Source organism: Nelumbo lutea, chromosome 4, assembly GCF_056320005.1.
Source record: "Nelumbo lutea isolate HS-2025 chromosome 4, American lotus-T2T, whole genome shotgun sequence".
In the NCBI taxonomy this organism is placed as follows: Eukaryota; Viridiplantae; Streptophyta; class Magnoliopsida; order Proteales; family Nelumbonaceae; genus Nelumbo; species Nelumbo lutea.
The window spans coordinates 20,412,905-20,428,895 of NC_142687.1; the positions used below are offsets into that span (position 1 = coordinate 20,412,905).

A 15,991-nucleotide genomic window follows, 5' to 3' on the forward strand; every position below is an offset into this window, starting at 1 on the left:
TATGACACCTTTGAAGTTTTAATGCAGGTCATTCATATAGGATTTTTCTAACCTATGGCTCATCTAATTTACTGAACATCTACAAAATTTGAAGCTAGGTCAAAGAAGCCTAATGATAGTGAACGAGATTCTTCTGGAAACACTGAACTTTGGACTACAAACCCAAACATAAATCCACCGAACTGGTATGGAATTAACCATATAGTTTGAGTTACAACTTTTATTTGCCTGATCTTACCATAAGATTTCGTATTCAACTTTGGAAAACATGGAATACAAGGAGTTTATCTAAAAACAAAGATTATCTGAAAACGTGGAATAAAAAAATGTTTGATTAGGTAGACACTCTGAAATGAATCATCTAAAAAAATAAAAGAAAAAGAAGGAACAAAATTATAAACAAATTATCTTAGTAATAAAGAAGCACATACCTTGATTGTAAGATAAATTGCCACCTTCATATGCCAAGCTATCCCAATATTCTCCAATAGAAAATGCTGGATTTGAAGCAGTAGAAAGCCTTATGTGCTGATTTCGGCCAAGCTTATTGTGAAAGGAAGAGTAGAAAGTTGGAGATTTCAGCAAGAGACGGAGGAAAGGGAAGAAAAGAGAAAAAGGTCAACTAGGATAGATTAACATAACCCTAGCTTCCAGCCCCTCATTCTATTTATAATTAACTTAAGTATGAGATATTACAAGGATGCCCTTAGTAGAGCGGCAACTCAAACTAAGTAATGTCTCTTTAAAAAATAAAAACTAATGGGCCCAAGGCCCAACAACATCTTAATTTAAAAGAAAATAAACTAAACACAAGTCGGCCCACTCAACACTCCCCCTCAAGTTGGGAGTAGATGTCATACATCCCCAACTTGCATAGATCATGCTCCAACTTATTCTTTGCAACGCCTTTTGTGAGGACATCAACAAGCTGCAGATCAGAAGAAATGTATGGAAGACAAACTTCTCCAGAAGTTACCCTTTCTTTGATAAAATGTCTATCTACTTCAATGTGCTTAGTTCGGTCATGCTGGACTGGATTATGAGCAATATTAATTGCTGCCTGGTTATCGCAGTATAGCATCATAGGTTCTTCTGCCTGAACACCGATTTCTTCCAACAGAGAACGGATCCATAGAAGTTCTGAAACTCCAGGTGCCATGGCCCTATATTCGGCTTCTGCACTTGATCTTGCCACAATTGTTTGTTTTTTACTCTTCCATGAGACTAGGTTACCCCCAACTAGGGTGCACACTCCTGAAGTTGTTCTTCTGTCATCGAGGCATCCTGCCCAGTCCGCATCTGTATAGGTCTCTAGCTTGAGCTGTCCATGATCAGTAAACAATATGCCTCTGCCTGGATGTCCCTTCAAATAAGCAAGGATCTTGTCAACTGCCTTCCAGTGCTAGTCTCGTGGAGCATGCATGTATTGGCTCACTACACTTACTGCATAGGAGATGTCCGGTCTTGTCATGCACAAGTATAGTAGCCGACCCACAAGTCTTTGGTACCTCCCAAGGTCCTTTACTGGTTCACCTTCTAATGCACTGATTCTATGGTTCTGATCAATGGGGGTGCTAGCTGCCTTTGTTCCAAATTTCCTTGTTTCTTGGAGAAGGTCCAAGACATACTTCCTTTGAGAGATAAAAATTCCATGTTTCGATCTTGCAACTTCAATGCCTAAGAAGTATCTCAGTTCTCCAAGGTCCTTAATCTCAAATTCCTCATGCAGGTTCCTCTTCAGACTATCAATCTCACTCAGATCATTCCCAGTGACAACAATATCATCCACATAAACAATTAGGATTGACACCAAGGATCCCCTGCGCTTCACAAACAAGGTGTGATCAGATTGAGTTTGAGTGTAGCCAAAAACAATTAGGGCCTTTCTGAATCTGTCAAACCATGCTCTGGGGGATTGTTTCAAGCCATATAGTGACTTCTTCAGCTTGTATACCTTTCTCTCTTTAGCATTATCATAAAAACCAGCTGGAAGATCCATATACACCTCTTCTTGTAGATCCCCATTTAGGAAAGCATTCTTCACATCCAGTTGAAACAAGGGCCAAGAGTATGAGGCAGCAAGAGAAAGGAGTATCCGAACAGAGGTCATCTTTGCAACTGGTGCAAAGGTCTCTAGATAATCAATGCCATAGGTCTGTGTGTATCCTTTTGCAACAAGTCTTGCCTTGTACCTCTCTATGATTCCATCTGCCTTATACTTTACTGTGTAAACCCATCTGCATCCAACTGTCTCCTTGCCTTCTGGTAGGTCCACAATCTCCCATGTCTGATTCTTAATCAAAGCCTCCATCTCTTCTTACATAGCTGCCTTCCACTCAGGTTTGGAGAGAGCCTCACTAACACCCTTGGGTATAGACACAAAATCAAGAGAAGAGAGAAAAGCACAGTAGGAAGGAGAAAGTCCACTGTAGGATAAGTATTGTGATATGCAATGAGCAGTGCACTTCCTCTTCCCTTTTCTAAGAGCAATAGGGAGATCAAGGTTATCTGTAACAGTGTTAGTGGGACCAATGGGAATTGAAGTAGTAGAGGGATCAAGAGGAATACCTGGATCTGTATCAGCCGAATTTGGAGTCTCCAAGGGACCGACAGGAAGTGGTGTGAGTTCTGTTGTAGTGGAATCAACTCCCTTATGAAGTCTCTGCCGTGAGTAATATTGTGAGACGGAACGCAAAGGGGGTGGCAAGGTAGGTGACATCGGATGGTTGTCAAGCACAGTAGTAGACACAGAAACTGGAACTAGGAGAGGGATAGACTGTTGACTTACTTCCCCAAAACACTCCCCCTGAGAAGGATTCCTTGAGAAGAAGTATGTAGATTCGAAAAAGGTTATGTCCATAGTAACAAACCGGTTCCCAGAGACTGGATCGTAGCAGCGGTACCCTTTCTGATTCTCTGCATATCCAAAGAAGACACATTTCTTTGCCTTGGGATCAAGCTTCGAACGGTAAGGACCAAGAATATGCGCAAAGCAGACACACACAAACACCCTTAGAGGAATATGAAACATCTCCCCCTAAGGAAAAAGAAGGCTGAATGGAGTGCTGAATCCAAGTATACGAGAAGGAATCTTGTTAATCAGATATATTGCCGTGAGAACATCATCACCCCAAAAACAAACCGGAACTGTCGCTGTGATCATCATGCTTCTTGCCGTCTCAACAATGTGTCTGTTTTTTCTCTCTGCAACACCATTATGCTGTGGACTGTAGGAGCAGCTACTCTGATGGACAACACCATACTCCGATCCACAAGTTTTGACTCACTGTCCTTGCAAACATGATGACTTTGGTGTTGTCCATTAGAGTAGCTGCTCCTACAAGTTTTGACTCACTGTCCTTGCAAACATGATGACTTTGGTGAATTGGAAGAGTATCCAGGATGTAGATTCCATTCACTTCATGACCACTCACAATCGTCCTCTTTGAATCCAGATCCTGGAAAATACAATGTCCAGGAGAAAAAATTACTGAGTAGTTCAGATTCTTAGTCAAACTACTAATAGATAACAAGTTGGTGCTCAATCTAGGAACATGGAGGACAGAGGGTAAACAAATGGAATCACTAATCTTGACAGATCCCTTCCCAGCAATAGGAACATGGGATCCATCAGCTGTGGAGACCCTATCTCTGCCAGAACTAAGCTGGTAAGAGGAGAAAATGGTGGAGCAATGGGTCATGTGCTCTGAGGCTCCAGAGTCTATAATCCAAGGAGATCTCTCCTTACCTGAAGCAGAAACATAGTTTGCAGTGACATGTGGACTACCTGTGTGGGCAAGGGAGGTAGAGTGAGTTCTACTTGTGCTACCTGTACCTTGTTGTCCGGTTGCGGTTGAATTGGAACTAGCTGTATCCCTCTGATTCAGAAGTAACCCAAACCTCTCAAGCTCGGCCCTTACTGCAGTAGCTGCAACAGACTCCAAGGCAGTTGTAGTAGGGGGGCCGGAGTGTCACCAGTAACTGCCATATGTGCATTTCCTTTCTTATTCTTCAATCTGGTCGGCACAAGATGTGGGTAAAGCTTCTAGCAAGTATCTCTTGTATGCTTTGGTTTCTTATAGTAGTCACAAACTAAGTCCCTTTTGTCTTCCTTCTTGTTCTCATTGCCATTCTGTTTAGGTTTCACAGTACTTACCATAGCAGACTGATCAGACATGAGATTCTTCATCATTACATCCCTACTGCACTCCTCTCCTGACACAAATGCATATGCTTGGGAGAGAGTGACACTGTCCCTAGAAAGAAGATGCTGTCGTGCAATGTCATACTCAGGGTTAAGGCCAGCAAGGAATTCGAACACCCTATACTTCTCTAAGTGTCTTTGATAGGTAGTTGCATCCTTGGTGGTTTCCCAAGCAAAGGTCTCTAGATGGTCAATCTCCTGCCACAGGGTCTTAAGGACTGAAAAATAAGCTGTAACAGATCTATCTCCCTACCTAGTAGCAATAATCGGATTTCTCAGTTGATAAGCCCTAGCAACATTCTCCTTCTGTGAATAGGTCTCTGCAACCCCATCCCATATCTCCTTAGCAGTGTTTGCCCATAAAAAGTTTTTACTTATATGTGGCAACATAGAATTACACAACCATGTCATTACCATATAATTTTCTTGCACCCACCGGGAGTTGCCGGTTTTGGGTTTTACCTCTTCACCAGTAATATACCCCAATTTTCCACGAGCCCCAATGGCCATCTTTGCAGATTGGGACCATTCCAAGTAATTTGTACCACCCAACCTAACTGTAGTAATGGTTCCGGCTCCGAAGGGGTCTCCAGCACCTCCTCCTACTGGTTCCATTTCATTCCCGAGCTTATATTCAACTCTGTGTCCCTCCATGTGTCTCAAAGAGGTACAAAAAACAGCTAAAAAATGCAACAAGAATAAACAAAATACCTTCTCAACGACACTCCTTTGGTGTCCTGGACTTTCTTCCCACGAAAGATTCCTTTCGGTGGGATTGGGAGAAGAGAGAGAAGCAACCACCCTCTCTAGAGGCCTCCAAACCACACAGAACTTGAATCGCCCCTTACAAAAAAACCATAGGAACCCTAAAAAAATAGGGCACCGCTACCTAGGTCAAAATTGAAGAGTCCAACAAAATCAAGACTTTTCCCTTTCTCCAGTTTTTCCTGATTCTGATGAGAAACCCTAGACTAGCTAGAGGGCATATAGATCCATCAAGAAAATCCAAAAACTGGGCTTACCTGAAAGCTTCGATCAGCCTCTTAAATCTCCATGCAGTTGGCCGATCTAGGGCTGTAGGAACGAATCTCTTCAAGAACCTTCAACCTGCTCTGATACCAAGTAGAAAGCCTTATGTGCTGATTTCGGCCAAGCTTCTTGTGAAAGGAAGAATAGAAAGTTGGGGATTTCAGCAAGAGACAAAGGAAAGGGAAGAAAAGAGAAGAAGGTCGACTAGGATAGATTAACATAACCCTAGCCGCCAGCCCCTCATTCTATTTATAATTAACTTAAGTATGAGATATTACAAGGATGCCCTTAGTAGGGTGGCAACTCAAACTAAGTAATTACAGCTTTTTAAAAAATAAAAACTAATGGGCCCAAGGCCCAACAACATCTTAATTTAAAAGAAAATAAACTAAACACAAGTCGGTCCACTCAACAGAAGCTTGTATATATTCTTTTACATATCCACCTGAGAAGCCTCTGCAAACATTAAGAGAGGCTTCATATATTAAAGTCAGGCATCTAGAGATTGTGAAATATGAAAAGTATGATAAATGGAGGAAGCAAAATTCAATACAAATAGACTATAGTGCTTCCCAGAATTTGAGGTGCATGGTCAGAAAAAACTTGTAAACAGAAGCAAATAGGTTTCTTCTCAGATTATCTGGGAAGAACTCAAATAGGTTTCTTCTCAGATAGTCTGGGAAGAAAGCATGGAATTTCTTGCAGGTAGGAGCCTGTCATCTGAGAAGAGAGAGCACTCTCACCCAGAGAGTTTTTAAGGAGTCCTTGTTCTCAAAGATGTGCATATTTCTCTCTTCTCAAATTTCTAACATGCCTTAGTTGTCCTCATCCTTAGGAGCAATAAAGTTATGCTTTGGTGATTGTTGTATAGGAAGCCTGGGGAGGTGAGGAGTAGGAGTCTTTAGATATCATGGAGGAATTAAATTAGTTCTGTATTCAGGACCCAGTGGAATAGAAATTCCATCAGACCTAAAGTAATTATCACTTTAGAGGCTGAGACATAAATTCTATTGGTTGATAGGGTGGAGGTTGAATGAATCCAAGGCATGTTTTCCTTTTCTTTATATTTTTTCCAGTAACAGTTGAAAATTAATAGAACAAGATGTTCCCTCTGGCTAAAGATCTAGCATCTCTAATACAATGGTGATTTACCCGAGGTCCCTTTTCCCCATCCCTTATCCGACCAATCACAACCTATGAGTCTGCCCTCTATTTCCACCGTGGCTGGTATGACCTTTAAGAGTCCGTATCATATGAAAGTCTCCTGACAACGAAAGAAACTCACTAGTGGTGGGATTACCAGGTGATTATTGGCTAGGATAAGAGACCTATAGGGGTTTCATGGCTACTATGGCTTCACATCAGGGAGGATAGACACTTGGATGCTAAAACAAACACCTCATTCCACTGTAGACCAAGGTAAGCAGATTCTATAGTTGATAGCATGATCAGAACTGAGTGGGTTGACAGGAGTACGTGAGGATATGCAGTTCAAAAGTAGGTTTGATACTTGGGGTTTGTTTTCTATGTTATTTATTGGATTGATGTTGTGGTCTAGGGGTTAGACCAAATTATGTTGTATGGCCTTACCCATTTCTTTTTTTATCAATAGTCTTACCCATTTTTGTTGCATTTTCTTTGTTCTTCTTTTCTTGCTATGGTGATAAATTCTTTCATGTTACCCAAAAATAGAATGACCTGAGAAACACAATTGCTCTAGCCAATTAGTTAGGAGGAGCACTAAACTATCCTTTCATTCAGGAGTTTCATCACCTGATAATGTATTTTGGCCTCCACTAATGAAGATGCTTACTTATCAAAAAGTGGAGAAACAATAACAAAATTGAGACCTGGTACTATTTTGGTAATGCCAAGGGTAAAGAGAAAACCCCAAAATTAGAGAATGAGAGACATAGAAATTGCTTACCTGACAAAATCAAGGCGCCATCCATCAAAACAAATGCAAGTACGAAGCCAATTTAACCACTCCTTGATATCTTTTCGTACAAAATCCTGAGAATGATCAATGTTTGGTGCTGCATGAAAGATATCACCTGCACATATGAACTCAGATAATCAAAAGAACATGAAAATCTGCTTAGCAAGAGAACATGTGGAAAAGAAAAGGCTTTACAGTTAGTTGGTAGCCGAGGGCATGGATGTGAAAGCCAAAAAGTTCCACATAGAAACCTTTTGGCATGATAAGGTTTCTCCTCCTAGAATAGCAGTCATACAAGAGATATAGACTTCTGGGAATTCATTATTGGATGGCATATCCACAAAATAGGTGTTTTATTTTTTATCATTAAAATGTTCATTTCATTTCTATGTTTTGAATCTTACCTCCAATAATGAATACACAAGTGCAGTGTGCAGAGCAGATCAGAAGAGAAGCCCTATGAGCCTATGGCCATATAGATTCATTCCTATGTTTTGAATTCTATTGAACCAGGGAGATGCAAATTTTTAGCATATTTTCCCACTCAAGTTTCTTGACATCTAGCTGACTTCTTATTAGAACCATTTCTTTTCATTCACTCTGTAACTTCAATTATCCATTGATATTTGCTATTGGTAAGTAGGTCATTGATAGATGTTTCAAGTAATTGACATTCTTGAACTAATCTTACATATAAAAATGATTGACCTCGTTGGCCATGTTTTCTGAAAAAAGAAATTGTGTCAGGAGTCAGGACCATAGGTCAACTTGGCAAATCAATGGTAGTGAGATAACAAAGGAAACTTTTTTAGCTCTCCTTCCATGCAAATGAGTTGTGGTCAAGTTAAAACACTTTTTTTTTTCTTTTTGAGGAAGGGCAACTTGAATTAGTTTTTTTTTTTTAACTTTTATTGAGACAACTCTTATTAGTTACAAACTTTCTAGAGTCAAAGTTTATTGGAAGCAAAGACTTTCAAGTACCAATAGAGAGACTAAGCCCTATAAAACTTCAAAAGGAGCAAACCAACAACACAAACACATTAAGATGCCAAAATGCATAAACATCTGACTACCCATGATACAACCCACTCCTTTCACACCCTTGACAAGGCTAGATGTGAAAGTGTTGGCCGATCTTGGGATTCATTTGAACAAGTTGTTAACTGTCAAAGCCAAAAATCTAGTTTCTCTAGTGAGATGTTGAAGTATCCAGGATAGTATTCTAAAAGGCATGCATGTGGTTATGCCCACATGTCATAGTTGTAATGCAGACTTAGTCTACCTACGTGATGGGCTGTGTTGAGTGGCATTATCGTAAATATCCCCAATATGATTGTTTGGAGAATTGATGTTTCCTTCTAGGAGATCACCAAAAGCTTAACATTCTCTTTGAGGAGGGGTGGTCAACCTCCTCGGGTGCCTACCCTTGGCACTCCCAAGGCCAACATTCCCTCATGGGGCAGCCTTGGTTAATGGCTACATGGCTACCAAGGTTCCTCATGGACACACAATCACTGATAGATACAATGCATGGACCGGCATTGTGCAATGTGCATAAGAGGGAGGCTTTGTATGTGGGTTTGGCCTAAGCATGTCCCGTCACCTTGCCAGCTCCATGTTTAAGCTAATCAAGCTACTCTATTGTCCAAGCACATGGGTGTAATCAAGGCCCAGTGGTTTCCTAGCACATCATCATCGTTATAGTCCCCCTTTGGCAAGAGCCAGACAAGAGCCCTGACCATGTGCAATGAGGTCATGATGTAATACCACTGACCTTGGTGGAGCCATTCAATGGGCCAACACATGGGCCTTACATCACAAAAGGCTTGTCCTGACCGCACAAGCCTGGATGCTGTACGGGTTTCTTCCGCTGCACAAACTTACCCCGTGACAAACAAGCTCTAATCAACCCAACTTAGCCAATCAATGATTTAACCACCTTATCCAGTAAACATTAGGGGGTCGAATGAACAGAGTACAAATCAGTTTTGACTAAACCCTCCTGTTCTCTCTTTCTCTTTTCTTCTTCTTCATCTTCTTCTTCCTTCTCTCCTAGTTCGGGTTACTGTAGCTGCATTCGAAACATGGTATCAGAGCGAGGTTCCTGACCTGCTTCAGTTTGTAAGCATCTCAGCTGTGTTCGTGACACCTTCTTCTTCGTTTCTGGTTAGTTAATGGAGAGAACTGGTTCGACCTAGGTCTGAGACATCACAGCTCGTTTCTCTCTGCTGTGCACAGTCTTCTTCATCAAGGAAAGTGATTTCAGCAGTGAATGGTTGGTTGATACTCTCAAAGGAAGGTTGGTTATCTAGTCCTTTTGTGTTTCTGGTATTTCTGGGTAGAAACCCTCCAAGAATCAGTGGGTTAGGGCTGCTGCAGGTGGTCGAGTGGTGTAAGGTGTAATGTAGTGACCTAGCCGAATTCTTTGTGGTTGTGCAATGCCCTCTTAAATGTGTTAAACAAGTTTGAACTGGGTGCAGCAGATTTGACTGTGTTATGGAGCTTGTGGTGCACAACTTCTATTGAGTGGTCGTAAGAGGGCCTACATGTGATTAGTGAGTGATAAATTGATGCTTATGTGGTTCGTGGGTTTGTGAAGACAGCAGTAGTGTGAATAAGAACAAGGCGTGGGCTCTCACTGTTGTGTTTAGGGGCTGCAATAGGTGCTGAAATATCAAACTGTGAATAACATTAGTCAGCTTGTAGCTGAGAAGTCAGGTTAGAGGCAACTGTGAAAGAGTACAATGGCAGCAATAGGAGATGAGTACAATGATCAGAAACCTAGTGTGGTGGTTTCCCCCGACTACCTAGGGGTACAAATGACCTCAATTAAACTGAATGGGGAAAACTACGTTCCATGGGCTAAATCTGTGGAAGCTTTTCTCAAGGCAAAGAGGAAAGTGAAGCATGTAAAAGATGAGAAGCCACCGGTTGACTCTCCAGGGTTTGATGATTGGGAACAAGAAGATGCTCAAATCATGACTTGGCTGTGGAATAGTATGGAGCCCAAAATTAGTGCCAACTTCATGTTCCTTGATACGACTAAGGATATATGGGAGCATGCTAAGAAGCTATATTCTGGACAAGATAACACAATAAGAGTATATCAGCTTTATCAGGAGTACTTTGATTTACAACAAGGAACCAAAACACTAGAAGAGTACTATGCCTACATGAAGAATATAAGGAATGAATTCAATGTCTATCATCCCCTCACTCCAGATATTAAAGTTCAGCAATAGCAAAGGGAACAACTAGATGTTACAAGATTTTTAGTGGGGTTGAAGTTGGAGCATGAACCAGTTAGAGCCCAAATATTAGGGGGCTTTTCTCTTCCTACACTTGAGGAAGTATTCTCAAGGCTTCGTAGAATTTCTTTGGGACAGACAGAGAACTCCATACTGTCTGATAGATCAGCACTTGTGACAGTTAGAGGAGGTGGACATAGTACAAGAGGGGGAGGTCATGCTCCCCGAGGAGGCCGTGGCAGTTCCATGATTGGTCGGGGTGGTTGTGACTCGGGGGGAGGCCGTGGCAGAGGGAAGAATAACTCTACAAGGAAGTGTACTCATTGTGGTAGGGAAGAACACACAGTGAATTTCTGTTATGACCTACATGGCCCTCCCTCTAAATGGGCTAATCATGCTGTAGCAGGTGAGGTTGATATCAGTGACAATGACAGTAAACAGGCAGACCGAACTCCTTCCACATCTACATCTACTTTTGGGAGGGAGATGGTGAGTGTACCGCGTGATGAGTATGAACGGTTCCTTCAAACTACTTCACAACATACCACTGCCACACTTGCCCAATCAGGTATTGCTTGCATGTCATCTAAAACCCCTCCCTGGATTATTGACTCTGGAGCCTCAGATCATATGACCGGGACTCCAGGTGTGTTCTCTTCTCTTTCTGAAACCTCCACATCACAAACTGTTACACTTGTCAATGGGTCATCATCTCCCATCTGCTCTTCAACATACTCAAACGTGGGAACTTACTACTCTCCCACCTGGTAAGCATGCTGTGGGTTGTAAATGGGTGTATACTGTGAAATACTTGCCAGATGGTAGTGTGGAGTGTCTGAAGGCCAGACTTGTTGCTAAAGGTTACTCACAGTTGTATGGAGTGGACTACATGGAGACATTCTCTCGGGTGGCTAAGATTGGTTATGTTCGTGTACTAATTTCCCTAGCAGTTATGTATGGTTGGCCTCTGTTTCAGCTTGATATAAAGAATGCCTTCCTCCATGGTGATCTTGTGGAGGAGGTATATATGGAGCAACCACCTGGGTTTGTTGCTCAGGGGGAGGATGGTAAGGTATGCAGATTGAAGAAGGCAATTTATGGGTTGAAACAATCGCCGCGTGCTTGGTTTGGGAAGTTCAGTGAAGTGGTGAAGAGTTTTGGAATGAAGCAATGCCAGGTAGATACTCAGTGTTCAGCTATGACTCAGAAGCTGGGAAGATCCTATTAGTGGTCTATGTGGATGATATTGTCATTACTGGCAATGATAAATTGGGGATTGGCAAACTAAAGGTATTTCTGCAAAATCATTTCCAAACAAAAGATCTTGGAACATTAAAGTATTTCTTGGGAATAGAAGTTGCCATGTCAAAACAATGTGTAAATCTGTACCAAAGAAAATATGTTCTTGATGCATTGGAAGAAGCAGGACTGTTAGGTACAAAATCGGCTGAGACCCCTATGGAACCAAATGTTAAGTTGAGCAGTGATACAGGAGAAGTATTTGAAGATCCTGGAAGGTATAGACGACTAGTGGGGAAGCTGAACTATCTGACTATCACGAGACTTGACATATCCTTTGCAGTCAGTGTGGTGAGCCAATCCATGCAGAACCCTCGTATACCTCACTGGGATGCAGTTCTTAGAATTGTAAGGTATCTGAAAGGAGCTCCAGGCCGTGGACTATTGTATAAACTAGGAGGAAAACTTGAAGTAGTGGGGTATACAGATGTAGACTGGGCAGGCTTAGTGAATGATAGAAGATCTACTACAGGCGTTGCACATTCCTTGGAGGAAATCTTGTGACGTGGAAGAGTAAAAAGCAAACAATTGTGGCCAGAAGTAGTGCTGAAGCTGAGTATAGGACCATGGCACATACTACCTGTGAGTTAGTGTGGTTAAGGAATCTTCTACAAGAAATTGGGTTTCACATGGATAAACCTATGAGACTGTATTGTGACAACCAAGCTGCACTCTATATCTCATCCAATCCTGTATTTCATGAGAGAACAAAGCACATAGAGGTTGATTGCCACTTTGTGAGGGAGAAAGTCCTTGCTGGAGAGATAAACACAGAACATGTGGGCTCGAATGATCAATGGACAGATTTGTTTACAAAAGCTCTAAGCTCAGGGAAAGTGAACTATCTATGTAACAAGCTGGGATTATATGACATATAATCTCCAGTTTGAGGGGGAGTGTTAAAGTGAGCCGAATAGGGGTAGTTTAGTCATCTCATGTTTGTTAAGTACCTTGCTTATGTGGCAGTTTTATTAGAGATACTCTGCCCACACTTAAGTAAGGGCAGTTTAGTCTTTGTAAAGGTTATTAGAACTCAATAAACATTAGGGGGTCGAATGAACAGAGTACGAATCAGTTTTGACTAAACCCTCCTGTTCTCTCTTTCTCTTTTCTTCTTCTTCATCTTCTTCTTCCTTCTCTCCTGGTTTGGGTTACTGTAGCTGCATTCGAAACAAGTGTGAACTTCATGTTTTTAGATACAGCCAAGGAGGTCTGGGATCATGCAAGGAAACTATACTCTGGACAAGATAACACTACTAGGGTTTATCAACTGTACCAAGAGTACTTCAATCTACAACAAGGGAATTAGAGTCTTGAGGACTATTATGCAAGTATGAGAAATCTACGAAATGAGTTGAATGTTTATCACCCTCTTACACTTTATGTCAAAATTCAGCAACAACAGAGAGAGCAGTTGGATGTGACCAGATTTTTAGTAGGGCTGAATTCCGAATATGAACCCATAAGGGCATAGATACTAGGTGGATCTACTCTTCACTCTCTTGAGGAAGTGTTTGCTTGTCTTCGGAGGATTTCAGTTGGACCCACAAAGACTTCCATTATGTCAGATAGGTCTGCATTTGTAGTTACTAGAGGGGGAGGTCGTGGTGGTAGAGGAGGTCAGCATGGCCGTTGTAGTGGTGGTGGACCCATGTATGGTTGTGGTGGTGGTGGCATGTATAATCGTGGTGGTGGTCGTGCTTCATGGCATGAGTATGAACAGTTCATTCAGGCTACATCTCAACAGAACACGACTATCCTTGCACACTCAGGTACGACTTGTTTGGCACCCACACCTTCCTGTTGGATTATAGACTCTGGAGCTTCCAATCATATGACTGGGACTCCATGTGTGTTTTCATCCATTTCTCCATCATCCACTTCCCAATTTACTCTTGCCAATGGCTCTACATCAACCACATGTGGTGTTGGTAATGTTGACACAGATTCATTATACCTATCCTCAGTTTTATATGTTCCCAAGTTTCCCTTTAACCTGATGTCTGTTAGTAAATTGACTAAGTCTCTTAATTGCTCAATAACTTTTTACCCTTCCTCTTGTGTTTCAAGATCTCAAAATGGGGATGAAAATTGGTGGAGGGCATGAAGCTAGTGGACTGCATTATCTTGATGGAGGTGGTTCAGCAACAACCCTCCAGTCATCTCTTTCCCCCTCATCAGTGGCACTGCAGACTTGATCATTCATCTCTTAGAGCTCTCCAGTTACTTGTTCCATCGTTGAGTCGTCTTTCTAATTTAAATTGTGAGTCATGTCAGTTTGGGAAACATTGTCGTGTTTCCTTTGGTCCAAGAGTTGATAGTCGTACATCAAGTCCTTTTTCTTTAGTTCAATCAGACATCTGGGGTCCAAATAGAGTAGTGTCTTATAATGGTTACAAGTACTTTGTAATTTTTGTTGATGATTATTCAAGGATGACATGGATTTACCTTATGAAAAAAATGAGTGAACTGTTTTCTATCTTCCAAAAATTTTATGCTAAAATTCACAATCAATTTGGTGTACATATTAAAATTCTTCGTTCTGATAATGGCCGCGAGTATTTTTAACACCCTTTCAAGAATATTTGGAACAACATGGCATTATCCATTAAACCTCATGTATCTACACCTCTCAACAAAATGGGGTGACTAAAAGAAAGAACCATCACCTTTTGCAAACTACTCGGTCCCTCTTACATCAGATGAATGTCCCCAAACCCTTTTGGAGTGATGTTGTGCTTACATCCTGCTTTCTTATTAACTGCATGCCCATGTCCATCCTTGAAGGTCAGTCCCCTTTCTTTGTTTTGTTTCCCACATTGTCTCCTTTCCCCCTTACTCCTAGAGTTTTTGGATGTGTGTGTTTCATTCATAATCTGAACCAGTAACCCCACTTTTTCCAACAGCCATCACCCCCTCTTTTAGTTCCTGTTGAGGACCCCATTCTACTTGTACCAGTTGTGACCTAGTCTTTGCCTCTAGTGCAGCTACCTGCGGGACAACCACCTATCCGGAAAGTGTATACACATCGTCAGGCACCGGCTCTTCCACCAGCTTCGTCATCGTCAACAAATCTGGCAATTGTTACCACCCCAGTCCCAACCCCAATTTCTGACCTCGATCTTCCTATTGCTTTGTGGAAAGGTAAACGCAGTTGCACTCTCCACCCCATTTCCAATTATGTTTCTGTATCTCACCTTTCAGAATACTGATATGTTTCATTCTATTGCCAATGGGCATATTTATACAGTAAGTTGCTGCAATAAATAGAAAGAAAGAAAAAATAGAAAGAAAAGAAAATAGAAAGAAGAAAAAATAGAAAGAAGAGAAAATAGAAAGTACAAAAATAGAAAGAAAGAAATAGAAAGAAAAAACTTTCTAAATCAATCCTTCCACAATCCTAGGAAATATACAATTCTATTTTCAGATCTGAACTAGTAACCCCACGTTTTCCAACACTCCCCCTCAAGCTAGTGAATAGAGATCCTCCATTCCCAGCTTGGCTATAATTCTCCGAAAGTTTGTACTATTGAGCCCTTTAGTAAGTACATCGGCCAGTTGTCCTTTTGTAGGCACATAGGGAGTGCAAATCAACTTGTTGTCCAGTTTCTCTTTTATAAAGTGTCGGTCAATTTCGATGTGCTTCGTCCTGTCATGTTGAACAGGATTGTGAGCAATATTGATGGCTGACTTGTTGTCACAATATAGTTTCATAGGCTCTTCTTGTGGAATCTTCAGGTCTTCTAAAATTATCTTCAACCAGAGTAATTCACACACTCCTTGTGCCATAGCCCTGAATTCTGCCTCTGCACTTGACCGAGCCACTACATTTTGCTTCTAACTCCTCCAAGTGACTAAGTTTCCTCCTAAGAAGGTACAGTAACCAGAAGTGGACCGTCTATCTATTGGAGATCTTGCATAATCGGCATCTGTATATGCTTCAAGAGTCAGTCCTCCATTTCTTCTGAATAAAATTCCTTTTCCTGGATTGGCTTTCAAATAGTGCAGAATTCGATGAGCAGCCTGCATATGAACTTCTTTAGGATTATGCATAAACTGACTTATTACACTTACAGCATATGCAATATCCGATCGTGTATGTGCAAGATAAATGAGTTTTCCAACTAGTCTTTGGAACATTTCCTTGTCTACACTTGCATTCTCGTTGGCTTCTCCAAGTTTATGATTGGGATCTATAGGCGCGGAAGCTGGTTTACATGCCATATTTCATGTTTCTCTCAAAAGATCAACACATACTTTTGTTGAGAGATA

General features: G+C 41.4%; 1 protein-coding gene across 1 annotated transcript in view; it reads right to left on the minus strand.

Annotated features, from left to right (window-relative positions):
- Positions 1-15,991, minus strand: part of LOC148854458 (uncharacterized) — a 59,180-nt gene that overhangs the window by 18,601 nt on the left and 24,588 nt on the right. Inside the window, 3 exon segments of the mRNA XM_088982714.1 lie at positions 432-520; positions 5,642-5,689; positions 7,161-7,287. Of these exon segments, the coding sequence (XP_088838840.1) occupies positions 432-520; positions 5,642-5,689; positions 7,161-7,287 (264 nt within the window).